This window comes from Nomascus leucogenys, chromosome 5 (genome assembly GCF_006542625.1).
Source record: "Nomascus leucogenys isolate Asia chromosome 5, Asia_NLE_v1, whole genome shotgun sequence".
Classification (NCBI taxonomy): domain Eukaryota; kingdom Metazoa; phylum Chordata; class Mammalia; order Primates; family Hylobatidae; genus Nomascus; species Nomascus leucogenys.
In genome coordinates this window covers 121,106,666-121,123,011 of record NC_044385.1, presented here as the reverse complement: position 1 = coordinate 121,123,011, position 16,346 = coordinate 121,106,666, and the positions used below count along the sequence as shown (strand labels likewise).

Here is a 16,346-nt window from a genome sequence, read left to right as displayed (position 1 = left end):
CACAATAGTCCAAAGGCAGAAACAACCCCAAAGTCTGTCAGTGGATGACTGGATAAACAAAAGGTGGGATATACCATACATACAACAGGTTATTCATTCAGCCTTACAGAGAAATGAAACTCCTAGGCATGCTACAACATGGATGAACCTTAAAAACATTATGCTAAGTGAAACAAGCCAAGACACAAAAGGAAAATATTGTATGATTCCACTAATATGTACCTAACATACTCAAATAATAGAGACACAAGGTAGAATAGTGGTTGCCAGGGGCTGGTGTAGAGGGTTAGGAATAGGGCCCTATTGTTTAATGGACGCAGAGTTTCAGTTTGGGATAATGAAAAAGTTCTGGAAATGGATAGTGATGACTGCACAACAATGTGAACACACTTAATGCCACTGAATTGTACACTTACAAATGGTTAAAATGGTAAATTTTCATACATTTTACCACAATAAAAAAGTAAAAATATGAACCAGTCAGGAAAAAAAAATGTATTTTTTTAAAAAGGAATTGGGTATTTTAACAATAAAAAAAATCTTCTTTTTTTTAAATCTAAAAACAAAAATATATGCTCCCAGCTAAGCGTCACTAACATTTCTTTACTAAACAACCTCCCTTAGGAGGCAAGGACAGGAGAGCAAAATCAGTAGCCTGAATATAGGATATTTCTTACAAAATACTGTAATTAACTTGAGGACAGAGTAGGAAACACAGTAACTACATTTAGAACATGCTTGATATACAGTATTTTTCAGTTCAGTTTATATTTTATTTGTAAGGTGCAATAAATTAAAATTTTATGGGTTTGGTCTGTGAATTGGCCGTAGAATGATTTCTTACCTAAGAATTACTAACATTTAAGTGACGCACCAGAGAGCAGAAGGCAGTTCACTGCGTGTCAACAGTGGCTATCCAGTTGAAATTTAATAATGATTTAAGGCCTAAAGTATACAACCCCATCAATTTCATATGTCCAAATACTACTCAATCTTTGAGGCACAGCTCAAATGACTTATTTGACTATACATGGAAAAATAAACCTTTCCTTCTCTCAAATTCCATAACATTCTATAATACATATCCCTTACTGCACCTAACACTAAGCACTGATTATTAATTATTTATACACATTGGGCCCTCTGTATCCCTGGGTTCCGCATCTGTGGATTCAACCACCCTCAGACTGAAAATACTTAGGAAAAAAAAAAACCGTGTCTGTATTGAACATGTACAGACTTTTTTCATTATTCCCTAAAAAGTACAGTAAAACAACTATTTACACAGCATTTACATGGTATACGGTAAACTGCATTAAATTTCTACTTGGAAAAACCTGACCATTCCAATCCATGAAGAAAAAATCTCCACAGAGGACTGTGTATGACTTAACTTTCGTATTAAGGATCCCATCATACACAAAAAATTGTCTACATACATTATTTCTGGAGTGTTCACTTCCACTAACTTTACTGTTCAGTTTTTAGGCATTTTAAGATAGGAAATGGAACTGGAACCCCAATTTATAACACCAAACCTACAGAAATAAGGAATCTGTTGTACTATAAGATATATATTTGGTCTTCTTCCAGCTTCCTGACATATAGCTCCTACAACCTGTGGGATCTCTGGAGTGATTACTTTTTTGTATACTAATGAAACGGCTGGTAGCTGGGCACCCCTAGATAGTTTCAAGATGGGAGCTGATTGCCAGGGGAACCTATAAGGTGAAAAGGTTGGAACTTTGAGTACTCTCTACCCTCCTAGGGTTGTTGAAGGTTGAGTTGGTTAACAATAGCCAATGATATAATAAATCATGCCTAAGTGATAAAGCCTTTACAAAAACCTAAAAGGACAGGGTTTGGATGAACTTCCCTGCAGCCAAAAACATGGAGGCTCCTGGAGGGTGGTAAACCCAGAGAGGGCAAAAAAGTGCCATACCCCTTCCCATATGCCTGGCCCTATACATCTCTTCCATCTATTTGGTTGTTCATCTGTATCCTTTGTAATATCCCATAATAAAACAGTAAATGTAAGTGTTTCCTTGAGTTCTGTGAGCTGCTCTAGCAAATTAACTGAACCCAAGGAAGGGGTCATGGGAATCTTCATTTACAGCCAGTCAGTCAGAAGCAAAGGTAAAACAACCAGGGCCTTATGAATGGCTTCTGAAGTCAGGAGCAGTCTTGTGGCACTGAGCTCTCAATCTGTGGGATCTTAGCCTACCTCCAAGTAGACAGTGTCAGAACTGAACAGGATTACAGGACATCCAGCTGCTGTCTGCTGAAGAATCTGTAGGATTACTTGGTGGAGAGAAATTCCCATACATTTTGGTGACCAGAGGTCACAGAAGTATTCTGCACTGTGAGAATATAATAGGAGAAACTGAATTTCTTTGTCCACCGAGAATCAAATGACAATAGTTTAACACATGAATCAAGAATCAATTTTCTAGCTAGGCACAGTGGCTCATGCCTGTAATACCAGCATTTTGGAAGGCTGAGGCGCGTGGATCACTTGAGGCCAGGAGTTCGAGACCAGCCTGGCCAACATGGTGAAATGCCGTCTCTACAAAAAATACAAAAATTAGCCAGGCATGGTGGTGCACACCTATAATCCCAGCTACTCCAGAGGCTGAGGGAGGAGAATCGCTTGAACCCGAAAGGTGGAGGTTGCAGTGAGCTGAGATCACACCACCACTGCACTCCAGCCTGGGTGACACTGCAAGACTCCGTTTCAATTTTCTTAGAGGCATGGGGTCACTTGCACGGTAAATCAAAATAGCCTTCCCTGGTTCTTCATCTTAAAATACCAATGGTTCCTGGAACTAGAGTCCATTCCTACATCACTGTGCATGAAGCAGCAACTGAAACAAGAATCGGTTTAGAAATGCATGCTTAGTTTTTACCAGTACAAGATGTGATAATCTTGAAAATAAGTACTTTTCCTATTATCCATCCATTATATAATATTGTTCATTATGTAAATTATTTGCAAGCCTACATGTGGAAATACTGTATTTCATTTTAAACCACATAATTCAAATCCTTATACTAGCTCATTAGAAACTTGAACATGGGAAATGGATTTAACCTCTACCCAGAATCCTAAAACTATCAAACAATTCAAATATGGGAAAATTAGCCAGAATAAAACAATACAACTACTATCTGGAGAAAACACATCAGAAAGCCAATTACAAATGATGCTGTAAATGGTGGTAGTGAGAGGCATAGGAAAAACATGCTGGACTGGTGTATTAGTCCATTTTCATGCTGCTGATAAAGAGATACTCAAGACTGGGTTTTTGTTTTTTTTTTAAAAAAGAGGTTTAATGGACTCACAGTTCCATATGGCTGGGGAGGCCTCACAATCATGGCAGAAGGCGAAACGCACATCTTACATGGCAGCAAACAAGAGAATGAGAGCCAAGCAAATTTATGAAATCTTCAGATCTCGTGAGACTTATTCACTACTGTGAGAACAGTATGGGGGGAACCACCCCCATGATTCAATTATCTCCCACCAGGTCCCTCCGACAACACGTGGGAATTATGGGAGCTACAATTCAAGATGAGATTTCGGTGGGGACACAGCCAAACCATATCATCTAGATATGGAAAATGTTTTATTCTTGCTCTCAGCTCACCCAACTAAACTTCATTCAACAATTTACTGAACTTACCAGACATTAAAATAGTAGCATAGCTCAGAATCTTTTGAACTGGAATATCACCTTCAGAAAGTTGCTAGAGCACTTTTTGTTTCCTTTTGTCTAAATGTAAACAGTAATGTCTGTCCTCATTTCAGAATTGAGGCTGAAATGTGATGAGAAAGCACCATAACAAGTTTAAGTGATATAAAAATCTAGAAATGGATTTTGTTCTGGGATTCAGCAAAACTATGTAAGCATTGTGCTAGTTTTCTTACCAAGCAAAGGAAGAAATCAATCATTTCACACTGCCCGCCCATTTAATCTACCACTTAAGACATTTGTTCATGCCAGATATACCTAAGACCCTCTGTAAAGTCTATTAAATTTAGGGTCTCAGATCCCAGAATTCATTATCCCCATAGTTCTTTTCTGATAAATGCACATCTATAAGAGTTTCAAAAGGCCACAACACCCCATCACCATCTACTGCATAATCCTGTTGATATGGGAGGGGGGCAGGGAAGTGCTGGGTAGAGAAGGGTGGTGTCTCTGGTAGGGTTGCACCCTTGGGCCTGTGCCCACGGACCTAAGTGAGAACAGGCACTCCTGTTTTCATGCCCAAATGTTGCATTTTCCAAGATCACTCTGGCCAGCCACGCACTCCATACTGTGCCCATATAAATCCGAGACCTTAAACAGACACAGACACAAACGGCTGGATGTCTAGAGGAGAAGAGCATACCAGCAGACACTCGCAGAGCAGCGACGGCAGCACGACGTGGATGCCGAGGGGAGTTCAGCCACGAGTGGCCATAGAACAGTCTGGCCGCTGGGCAGCCCGACTCCAGAGGAAGACCACCTTACCACTCCATCCCTCATTTCCGGCTCCCTATGCATCTCGCTGAGAGCCACCTCCACTACTCAATAAACCTTGCACTCAACCTTCCAGCCCACATATGATCTGATTCTTCCAGTACAATGAGCAAGAACTCAGGCTGTCACACTGGCCCCGTCTTTGCAATAAGGCAGAGGGTCTATTGAGCTAACACAAGCTGTCTGCAGATGGCGTAGCTGAAAGAGCACACTGTAACACACACCCACTTGGGCTTCAGGAATCCTAGACATTGCCATGGGGCCGGAGCCCAAAAGCACTCCCCATGGCCTCTGCACCTGCCCATCTGCGTGCTCCCAGTAAGGGTTTGAGCAGCAGGGCCCTGAAGACGGAAGCCACAACCCTGTCGCACGCCCTGCAAGGGAAATATGAAAACTCTCCCATTTCACTATGATAGAAAACTTAAACTTTATTTCCTGGGGATTTTTTGTTTTTGTGTTTTTGAGGCGGAGTCTCGCTCTCGCCCAGGTTGGAGCACAATGGCATGATCTCAACTCACTGCAACCTCCAACTCCCAGGTTCAAGCAATTCTCGTGCCTCAGCTTCCCAAGTAGCTGGGATTACAGGCACCTGCCACCACGCCCGGTTAACTTTTTGTATTTTTAGTAGAGATGCGGTTTCACCATGTTGGCCAGGCGGGTCTCGAACTCCTGACCTCAGGTGATCTGCCCACCTTACCCTCCCAAAGTGCTGATATTACAGGCGTGAGCCACCATGCCCAGCCTTAAACTTTATTTTCTATAGTTTGTTATGAACAATGTGTTCTACACGAACTAAAATGATAAATGGTCTTCCTAGAAATCATGATGTGTGGCCGGGAGCAGTGGCTCACGCCCGTAATCCCAACACTTTGGGAGGCCAAGGGGGGCAGATCACCAGGTCAAGAGATCGAGACCATCCTGGCCAACATGGTGAAACCCCGTCTCTACTAAAAATACAAAAATTAGCTGGACATGGTAGCACACGCCTATACTCCTAGCTGCTCGGGCTGCTCGGGAGGCCAAGGCAGAATCACTTGAACCTGGGAGGCAGAGGTTGCAGTGAGCCGAGATCATGCCACTGCACTCCAGCCTGGTGACAGAGCGAGACTCCGTCACAAAAAAAAAAAAAAAGAAATTATGATGTGTATCCCATTTGAGAGTCAACTGCTATTTGCCAGATCACATTGAACAAAATGACACTTTATTTTGGAGACAGGGTTTCACTCTGTTGTCCAGGCCAGAGCACACTGGCACCATCAGCTCATTGCCTCCTCAAACTCCTGGGCTCAGGCAATCCTTCCACCTTAGCCTCCCAAGTAGCTAGGACTACAGGTAGGCACTGCCATGCCTGGCTAACTTTTTTTTATTTTACTTTTGTAGAGACGAGCTCTTGCTATGTTGCCCAGGTTGGTCTCAAACTCCTGGCCTCAAACAATCCTCCTGCCTCAGCCTTTGAAAGTGCTCAAGTGCTAGAATTACAGTTGTAAGCCACCACACTGGCCTGTTATTCAGATTCAGAATGCACTAGCAATGATTTACATTCTCCCTTTACTAAATCACACCAATAAATTGCCATGTTTCAGCATCACTGATTTACACCTCTTGGTGAACACAGTAACATTTTACTGGGAATTTTGGGAAAGAGCTGTCTTAAAAAGTCTTGTATTGCAGTGATAAAGCTAAAAAAAAAAAAAAAAAAAAAAAAAAAAAAAAGCAGTCATTTAAAACGACTTTAATTATATGCCATAGCCCTTGATGTTTCTAATAAATGTGAGACTAAGAAAACAATAAAGCATAAAATAGGTAGAAGGTATATACATTTCTTCAAACATTCTAATGGTAGTAGGTAAGAATAAATACTTTAAGACACACTTTTTCTAAGACAGTAACTGAAAAAAATTTAAATTGCCATGCTGAAGCACTGAAGACAGTTTGAATCACCAGAAAAATAGTGGACTTAGTAACGATGTGGTCACACAGTAAACAGCCCTTAGTGAAAAATCTTGTGCAAATTATTGTGCAAAGTAACCACTATTTCTTAAAGGTGAGTTAGTCATTGAAATGCAAACTTCCTAACAGAAATGTCACATAGTTAAGAAACCCCTGTTATTATAGCAAACCTGTTTTTAGAAAAGCCTTAATTTTCAGAGACACAAAAATCATATTTCTACATTCTTTACATATCCTACTGCACCTTTTTTTTTTTTTTTTAAAGAAAAAAAGCAAGACAGAGAAGGAGAGAGACAGAGTCTCACTCCATTGCCCAGGCTGGAGTGTGGTGGCACAATCACAGCTCACTGCAATCTCCAACTCCTGAGCTCAAGCAGTCCTCCCACCTCAGCCTCCTGAGTGATTATACACTATTTTCAAAGAAATATTTATATTCATTATTACCATCTGATCTTCACAAAAATTCCCATGGGTGACACGGTGAAAACTGCTGGGAACTCGCAGGTAACTTTTTAAGTGTGCGTTTTTTTACATAACTGGACAAATATCACAGGATTACCCAGTGGCAAGGCCAACATTAAAATCTGTTTCCCTTTTCAAGGTAATCCACAAAGCCATATTTTCTAATACCTTCATAGAGTACACACGATAGAAGTTCTCTGTATATTTATACAGCAGGCTACTGCAATGCAACTATTTATGTTTCACCTGACATCCCAACAGGTGCCAGCTACCCCTACATTCCAAGGTGAGATTTCTAGGGCCACTTGGAAAAGTTTATAAGTGTCCTCTTTGCAGGACAGAGTAGACTGACTGGTGTATCTGATTCATCCCTGAAAACTCTAAGTGGCAAGAGACAAGCAGGCTCTCTGCTCTCATAAGAAGGAAGAAGGGGTTGCTATTTGGAATGTCCTCTGTCTACAGACATGGTCAAGGCAAAGAATACATGTATGCTTCTCACAGACCAAAGAGAGCTGGCTTGGGTTGTCTTAAATCTCGTCCACAAGGCAACTCATGAAGAAGTCCTTTGCATTTCCATAAGACATTTTAGAATCAGCTAGTCAATTTCAATGAAATAAAGTGCTAGAATTTGATTAGATCTCATTGAATCTGTAGACCAATCTGGGGGCCACTTGACATCTTTACAATATTGAATCTTCCTATTCATGAACATGGTATATCTCTTCATTTAGGTCTTTCTTATAACTATTTTTGTGGTTTTCAGCAAAGTGTTCTTGCACATCTTTCATTAGATTTATTCTTACGTGTTTTTTATATTTGTTTATTGCTAATATAGAGAGACTCTGTTGCTACGAAAGTATGTTGAATTTGTTATCTAGTGAGTGGCCTTGCTAAATTCATTTCAGTTATAATAGTTTGCAGATTATTTGCGTATCATCAAGTCCTCTGTGAATGACAGTTTTATTTCTTCCTTTCTCAATCTTTATGCCCTATTTCTTGCCAAATTACAGTGGCTGGGCAATTGTATTAGTTCATTCTCACACTGCTAATAAAGACATACCTGAGACTCGGTAAATTATAAAGGAAAGAGGCTTAACTGACTCACAGTTCAGCATGAGTGGGGAGGCCTCAGGAAATTTACAATCATGGCAGAAGGGGAAGCAAACACATCCTCTTCACATGATGGCAGGAAGGGGAAGTGCTGATCAAAAGGGGGAAAAGTCCCTCATAAAACCATCAGATCCTGTGAGAACTCATTCACTTTCATGAGAACAGCATGAGGGTAACCGCCCCCCCATGATTAAATTAACTCCCACTGGGTCCCTCCCATGACAAAAATAAGTAAAATTATATTTTCCCCCATGATTAAATTACTTCCCACTGGGTCCCTCCCATGACAAAATAAGTAAAACTATAATTTCCCAATAACATAATCTTGTATATGGAAAATCCTAAAGAATCAACACAAACAAAAATTTTTAGAGCTAATAAACACGTTCAGCAAGGTTGCAAGATAGAAAATTGGTATACAAATTGCACTGGCTAGGCCACGTACGGTGGCTCATGTCTGTAATCCCAGCTCTTTGGGAGGCGGGTGGATGACCTGAGGTCAGGAAGTTCAAGACTAGCCTGGCAAACATGGTGAAACCCCATCTCTACTAAAAATACAAAAATTAGCTGGACGTGGTGGTGCATGACTGTAACCCCTGCTACTTGGGAGGCTGAAGCAGGAGAATCGCCTAAACCTGGGAGATGGAGGTTGCAGTGAGCCGAGATTGCACTACTACACTCTAGCTTCCTGGGTGACAGAGCAAGACTCTGCCTCAAAAAAAAAAACAAACAAAAAAAAAAAACTGCATTGGCTAGGACCTCTAGCAGAATGTTGATTTCAAGTAGTAATAGTGGGTATCCTTGTCTCATTCTCAATCTTAGCGGTGGTGAGGTGTGGGGAGAGCTATCAATATTCACCATAAAGTATGATGGTAGCTATAGGATTTTTGGTGTACTCATCAATACAGATTCCCAAACTGTTTAAAAGATGCTTTTTCTTTCAAAAATGGTGTTAAATATTTATCAAATACTTCTTCTGCACCTTTGAAATAATATTTTTCTCCTGTAGTCTTTTAATGTGATGACTAATACTGACTTTTGAATGCCAAACCGAATTTACATCCTTGTAATAGAAACCAGTGGTGTGTGTATGTGTTTGGGTGTACAAACATAATATGTGGACTTCTTTAAACTTTAGATTTATTTGCTATTACGTTTTTCAGAATTTTTATAGTTATGTTCATGAGACTTTCCTATAATATTTTTATTGTAATGTTCTTACACTGGGAAGAATGTGTATTCTGTAGCTGTGTGCAGGTGTTATGTGTATTTCAATTGGGTCAAGTTAACATCTTTACTGTTATTTTTGTTTGTTTTCCTATATATTATTGAAAGAGGCTAAAGCCTTCCACTGTAACTATGAATTTGTTATTTATCCTTTTAGTTCTGCCAATTTTCATTTTATGTATTTAGAGGCTATGTTATTAGGCTTATACCCATTTAAAATTGATATTTTCTCTGGTAGAGTGAATCCTTTATTTGTGTGGAATGGCTTTCTCTACTACTCACAAAGGTATCTTTTTTTCACTTTTCCCCTCATTTTTCAACTTTTCTATGTACTTATAATTATGCCATGTCTCTTGAGCAGGGTTTTGGTTGTTTTTTTTAATTTTGAGATGGAGTCTCACTCTGCCGCCCAGGCTAGAGTGCAGTGGTGCGATCTTGGCTCACTGCAACCTCCACCCCCGGGGTCTAAGCAATTCTCCAGTCTTGGCTTCCCAAGTAGCTAGGATTATAGGTCCACCACCATGCCTAGCTAATTTTTATATTTTTAGTAGAGACAAGTTTCACCATGTTGTCCAGGCTGGTCCCAAACTCCTGACCTCAAGTGATCCGCCCACCTCAGCCTCTCAAAGTTCTGGGATTACAGGCGTGGGCCACCATGCCCAGCCTTGAATAGAGTTTTTTAATCAAAAAAATATGTTTCCTATGAGTTCAGAGAGCTAATAACATCTGCAATAAAAATCTGAGTTTAAGAAAAAGCATAAAGAAAAGTATGACAAACCAAAACCTAACTACATTGAGTTTATATAGTAAATTACAATAGGACGATAGTTTTTCTGGGAGCACGGCTGTATCTTATTAAAAAACACACCAGCGGCCGGGTGCGGTGGCTCACGCTTGTAATCCCAGCACTTTGGGAAGCCAAGGTGGGCGGATCATTAGGTCAGGAGATTGAGACCACAGTGAAACCCCGTCTCTACTAAAAATACAAAAAAAAAAAAAATTAGCCAGGCATGGTGGCGGGTGCCTGTAGTCCCAGCTGCTCAGGAGGCTGAGGCAGGAGAATGGCGTGAACCCAGGAGGCAGAGCTTGCAGTGAGCCAAGATCGCGCCACTGCACTCCAGCCTGGGCAACAGAGTGAGACTCTGTCTCAAAAAAAAAAAAAAAAAAAAAAAAAAAAAAAAAAAAAAACACCAGCTGGGCACAGTAGCTCATACCTATAATCCCAGCACTTTGGGAGGCTGAGGCAGGCAGATGGCTTGAGAACAAGAGTTTGAGATAGGCTGGGCAAAATGTTGAAACCCAGTTTCTATAAAAAAATACAAAAACTAGCTGGGCATGGTGGCACGCACCTGTAGTCCTAGCTACTCAGGAGGCTGAGGTGGGAGGATCACCTGAGCCCTGGAGGCAGAGGTTGCAGTGAGCCAAGATCACGTGACTGCACTCCAGCCTGGATGACTGAGCAAGATCCTGTCTCAAAAAACACCACCCTCCTTATCTGTCAGGTTGTTAACCATGTTAACCATGTTGTCTCAACCATTCAAATCAAGGTAAAAATATATAAGTAAAGGACTCTGAGGAAAGTTAATGTCAAAAAGTCCCAGTACAAAACTTTAGCAGTGACTCATAAGGAAATCCAGGCCAGGTGTGGTGGCTCATGCATACAATCTCAACACTCTAGGAGGCCAAGGCAGGAGGACTGCTTGAGCCCATGAGTTTGAGACCAGCCTGGACAACATAGTGAGACTTCATCTCTACAAAAATATAAAAAATAAAAGTTGTAAAAAATAGTTGGATATAGCGGCACACACCTATAATCCCAGCTATTCAGGAGGCTGAGGCTGCAGTAAGCCATAATCACACCAGTGCACTCCAGCCTGGGTGACAGAGCAAGACCCTGTCTCAAAAAAACAAAAAAAACAAAAAAAAAAAAGAAAGAAAAGAAAAGGAGAGAAAATCCATTAAGCCTTCACTAAGAACCTATTTATTCTGGTCATCTCACTTCTTCCAGTCCTAACAGATGAACAGCTGCATGACAGTTGATTCTACAGACAGACTCGAGTAAGAAATAAGAAGCAACAGTATAAATGAAGAGCAGCTGGGGTCTGACCAATACTGAAGAGGCAATGAACTGCAGCATCTCCCAAGGATATCAAGCAAACATATTGAAAACCCAAGTCATCAAGAAAATTAAACTGCATTCAGTAAAATCTGTTCAAAAAGTCAGAAGCTGGCCGGGCGCGGTGGCTCACACCTGTAATTGCAGCACTTTGGGAGGCCGAGGCGGGCAGATCATGAGGTCAGAAGATTGAGACCATCCTGGCTAACACAGTGAAACCCCGTCTCGACTAAAAATACAAAAAATTAGCCGGGAGTGGTGGTGGGCGCCTGTAGTCCCAGCTACTCAGGAGGCTGAGGCAGGAGAATGGTATGAACCCGGGAGGCAGAGCTTGCAGTGAGCCAGTATCACGCCACTGCACTCCATCCTGGGCGACAGCGACAGAGCGAGACTCCGTCTCAAAAAAAAAAAAAGTCAGAAGCCAAATAATACACTGAGAAAAGCTGTTTGTCAGAATTATCTTGAATTATCCTTGGTAGTAGCAGGCCTCACTAACCTTCAAACTTCTTTCATGTTAGATGCACATACATTTAAGTGTTATATATTTATTTTATCCATCTATTTCGCTCAGAATCCCACGAATATATTTAAATGTTTTATTTAAACATGAAATAATGTTTATTTTAAATGTTATTTAAAAAAAAAGAGCTATTACTAGAATTCACTAAGACAGACACTGAGTGATTTGGTTCCATGATACAAACCTACGGCAGCATGAAACTGAGATAAGGCATCAGCTAGCTGTCCAGCTGCAAGTAATTTCTTGCCCAATTCAAGATGTTTCTCAACATCTGCATTTACTCCACATTCAGCACCTAAAAATAAAATTAAAAACAATCAGTTAACTTTCCATGAACTAAGATTTAATTCTAAAAAATATAATATTAAAAATAGTTATCTGTCTCAGTCATCTACTCAGATGAGAAAAGTCACAGAAGCTGAAAAATGATGTAAAGAACATAACATAAAATACAAACCCTATTTCATTATATGGAGCACAAGACAAAAAATGTACCCATCTTGACCTAATCAGTCAAAAGAATGTAACCAGTCTAAAAAATAAAGGGAAGTTGTGTAATGCAGAAGTAGTAAAAATATTTTGAATAATAAAATGAAAATTGTTTGAAGTTAGAATCTCACCTTTAATGAATATCATAGAGACTGTTACAATATTTAAGTATTTATTAAGCACCTATAATGCACTAGGCACTATTTTAGGTATCTGCAATAAGTGAGCAACATTCAAAAACTCCTGCCCCTCATACCCTCCTGGCACCTGATGTTATCGTGGGAGGAGGCAGACATGATAAATAAGTAAATTACATAGTATGTTAGGTGAAAATTACTGTGGAAAAAGTCAAGCCATGTGAAGAGGTAAGGAGTTCAGGGGACTTCGAGCAGTAAATAAGGGGGTAAAGGGCAGGCCTTCTTGAGAAGCTGACATCTGAGCAAGACTTGAAAAAAGTGAGGAACTCACCATGCAGACAGCTAGGAAAATAGCTTCCAGGAAGAGGGACAACCAAGGGTCCTAAGTCGGGAGCATGCAGATATGTTCCAGAAACAGCAGAAAGGCATGGATGGCTGCAGCAGAGCCAAGAGGAAGATAGTAGTATGAGGTCAAGGAAGCAGAGGACCTGACTACGGCTTTGAATATTTACTTGTCTTAAAATAGGGAACTACTGCGGAATCAATAACATGAGCTGATGGACTAGGCCAATTATCAATATGTTGCCTCTTGGCTCTGAATTCATCCTTTGGTACCTGCACTGCAATAAAGGCCTGGAGTTTGCAGGCATTTCCTCTTTACAGTGAGTATAATGTTATGCTTTGTCAGTACAGGGCACTGAAGCAACACCACAGAAAGGACACTTCCTAGTTCTGCTTGCTGCATTTTACTGTCTTCTGGCTCCTGCTGCATGGTCCGTCATGGGGTGGACTTCCTGCTGCATGGTATGGATAAGGAGGACATCCAGGGGTACTTAGCCATAGCTATATGCCCAGGGGTCCAGTTCCTCAGTGATCTGGCAACCTCAGCCCACACACTCCAGACTTCACACCCACAGAAGCACATGGACTCCCTTCATAGACAGGCTGACCAGCCTTGGCTCACCTATACATGAATGGATTGTTTTCTACTTGCCCAGTTACTATGGAGCAGCCACACAGCAATCTTCTCTGCCAGCAAACCTGGGCTACAGCTATACCTTCTCCAATAAGATCTAAACCCCAGCCTGGTAGAGGGGACCCCTCTTGCAAGTTGGTCCTTCCTTGAGGCTGTTAGTCCTAGAATATCTGTTAGAGTTCTCTGTACATCTTTAGTTACTCTCCTATCATAACTTAACAGTTCTTAGATTAAACTTCCCCTTTCTAAGTAACTACATGATTTCTGTCTTTCCTCAATGGACCGTGAGTGACACACAATTGGTATTGGGAGCAGTCCTAGGAGACAGGCCCACAGAGATGCAATTCGAGGACTGGTTTGGTCATGGCTTTGGGCTTCAGTGCAGTGCTAAGTTCCTCGCCAATGGGAGATGAAATGCTAGTAATCCACAGTAGGCATTGGAGTCACAATTAACTAAGCTATCACTTTGGTTGACTGCAATGAAGTACTGAGGCACATGTCTTAGAAGCCCAAGTGGCTGCTGCAACTGACCATAATGGCAGAAATTATGAAAATAAGGACTGTGATGTGGGGTGGGTTCTTTTGAGAGCACTAGAGCAGGGTCCCCAAGCCCCCAGCCATGGACCAGTACCAGTCCATGGCCTGTTAGGAACTGGGCCACACAGCAGGAAGTCATCCGCAAGCCAGCGAGCATTACCACCTGAGCTCCGCTTCTTGTCAGATCAGTGGAGGCATTAGATCCTCACAGGAGCACAAACCCTATCGTCAATTGTGCATGCAAGGGGTCTAGGTTGTGCATTCCTTATGAGAATCTAACTAATGCCTGATGATCTGATGTGGAACAGATTCATCCCAAAACTATCCTCCCCCTACCCAACCCAGTCCATGGAAAAACTGTCTTCCACAAAACCAATCCCTGGTGCCAAAAAGGTTGAGGACTGCTGCACTGGGGCACCTACAGGGAGAAAATAACCAGCTCAGATCCAATTTCAGATTAAGTCATGGTCTTAGAGCTGATTTAGCTGAAAATCAAATATAAAATTTAATTTAATTATGAGGGTTGCTGAATTAAAACAATAGCTGAATTCATGGTCTCACCAAGTTTCTCCTGTGAAAGTTAGGGTACAGATTAGTAAAGAATGGAATCCTTAAATTTGGAATGGGAATATTTATTTGGACCCAAATGAAACTGACCAACTTGAACCCCCAAGTCCTTCTGAGTCTCCCTTACCAGAAGTAGTTTTCCCCCCTTGTCTGAGGAGATGACTCTTCCACTGCTTAAAAACCTGAGGACAGCTTTACCCACGGTGGATGCCTTAAAAGAGGATGTTCATCCTCCTCAAGACACACCCTAACCACTGCAATTGTCACTAACCCATGTGAAATTCTGGCAGGCTCCAGAAGAACAGGTATATACTATGACCCAAAGGAAGTAGCTGAACACACCAAAAGATATGCTGATAAACTAGCAGAATCCCACAGAACATGTATGGCATTAGATTCTAAAGGTGCTAGACCAGGAGGGTGAAATATAACACTACATTGGCTCTAATTCATTTATATGTGCACACTTATAAAGCAGAAGTCAACAAATCATTTTTTGTAAATAAAGTTTTACTAGAACGGGGCCATGCCCATCAATGGATGGGCCATATTGTCTATGGCTGCTTTCACACTATAGCAGCAGAACAGAGTTGTTGTGACAAAACCCATATGGCCTCTAAAACCTAAAATATTTACTATCTGACCCTTTACAGAAAAGGTTTGACTACTTCTATACTAGAGATCCCACATTTAATGTGTTAACTCACAAAACTGGAAGTGGCTTTAACAGCTTACTTGATTGGCTGACTGAAACTTGAAGTTTAATTTAATTAGTTAAACATTAATTATATTAATTTAACATTTAATAAGGCTGAGGTTCCAAAGTTTCCCTAGCATAATAAGAGAGAGGGATCCAAAGGTTTAGAGAGATAGGAAGGTTGGACTGGATTTATCATGTGTTACCTACACACCAAACTGCCATTTATGTCCATGAGAGGGCCTAGAAAACACTCCTTTTACTAAGACATCGAGAAACCTATTATTGGCCAGGCGCAGTAGCTCACGTCTGTAATCCCAACACTTTGTGAGGCCAAGGCAAGAGAACTGCTTGAGGCCAGGAGTTCAAGAGCAGCCTCGGCAACATAATGAGACCTCATCTCTACAAAAATATAAAATAATTAGCCAGGCATGGTGGCACACACCTGTAGTCGCAGCTATTTAATACTTGGGGGGCTGAGGCAGGAAGATGGATCCTTTGAGCCCAGGAGTTCAAGTTTGCAGTGAGCTATGATCGTGCCACTATACTCCAGTCTAGGAGACAGAGCAAACCTTGTCTCTGAAACAAAATTTAAAAAAAAAAAAAAAAAAAAAAAAAAAGAGAGAGGGAGAAATGTATTAGTGAGGGACCACCTACAAAGTTTTCAAAATTCTTGTCACTCCCCTTTGTAGAACAGGTATGACTACAGGAGGAAGTCAATATTGAGATAAGTTGAATTCAGTAGGGATGATGGGATTTTAGAGTTGCACAGAAACTTAAGCAGCAGCACTGAACCATCAGAGACTAGGTGGGCACATCAATGCAGAGGCTCTTAATAATCAGGTAGATAAAATGGCATACTCTATGGATGGCACTCAACCTTCTTCTCCATCATACCTAAGCTTGTGCAATGGACCCATGAACAAAGTGGTCATGGTGGCAGGGATGGAGATTATGAATGGGTTCAAAAACACAGATTAGGCCAGGTGCGGTGGCTCATGCCTGTAATCCCAAGCACTTTGGGAGGCCGAG

General features: G+C 41.2%; 1 protein-coding gene across 2 annotated transcripts in view; it reads right to left on the bottom strand.

Annotated features, from left to right (window-relative positions):
- DNAJC3 (DnaJ heat shock protein family (Hsp40) member C3) overlaps window positions 1–16,346 on the bottom strand; it is a 109,209-nt gene that overhangs the window by 66,970 nt on the left and 25,893 nt on the right. Inside the window, exons 1-2 of one of the 2 annotated variants that reach the window (XM_030813563.1) lie at window positions 15,760–15,795; window positions 12,096–12,206 (exon numbers count right to left, since the gene is read on the bottom strand). Coding sequence is in view for 1 of the 2 variants with exons in the window: in XM_003257394.4 (XP_003257442.1) it covers window positions 12,096–12,206 (111 nt within the window). In the remaining variant the exon portion in view is untranslated. Of the gene's footprint in view, window positions 1–12,095; window positions 12,207–15,759; window positions 15,796–16,346 lie in introns of those variants that run through there. The other variant, XM_003257394.4, reaches the window with a different exon arrangement.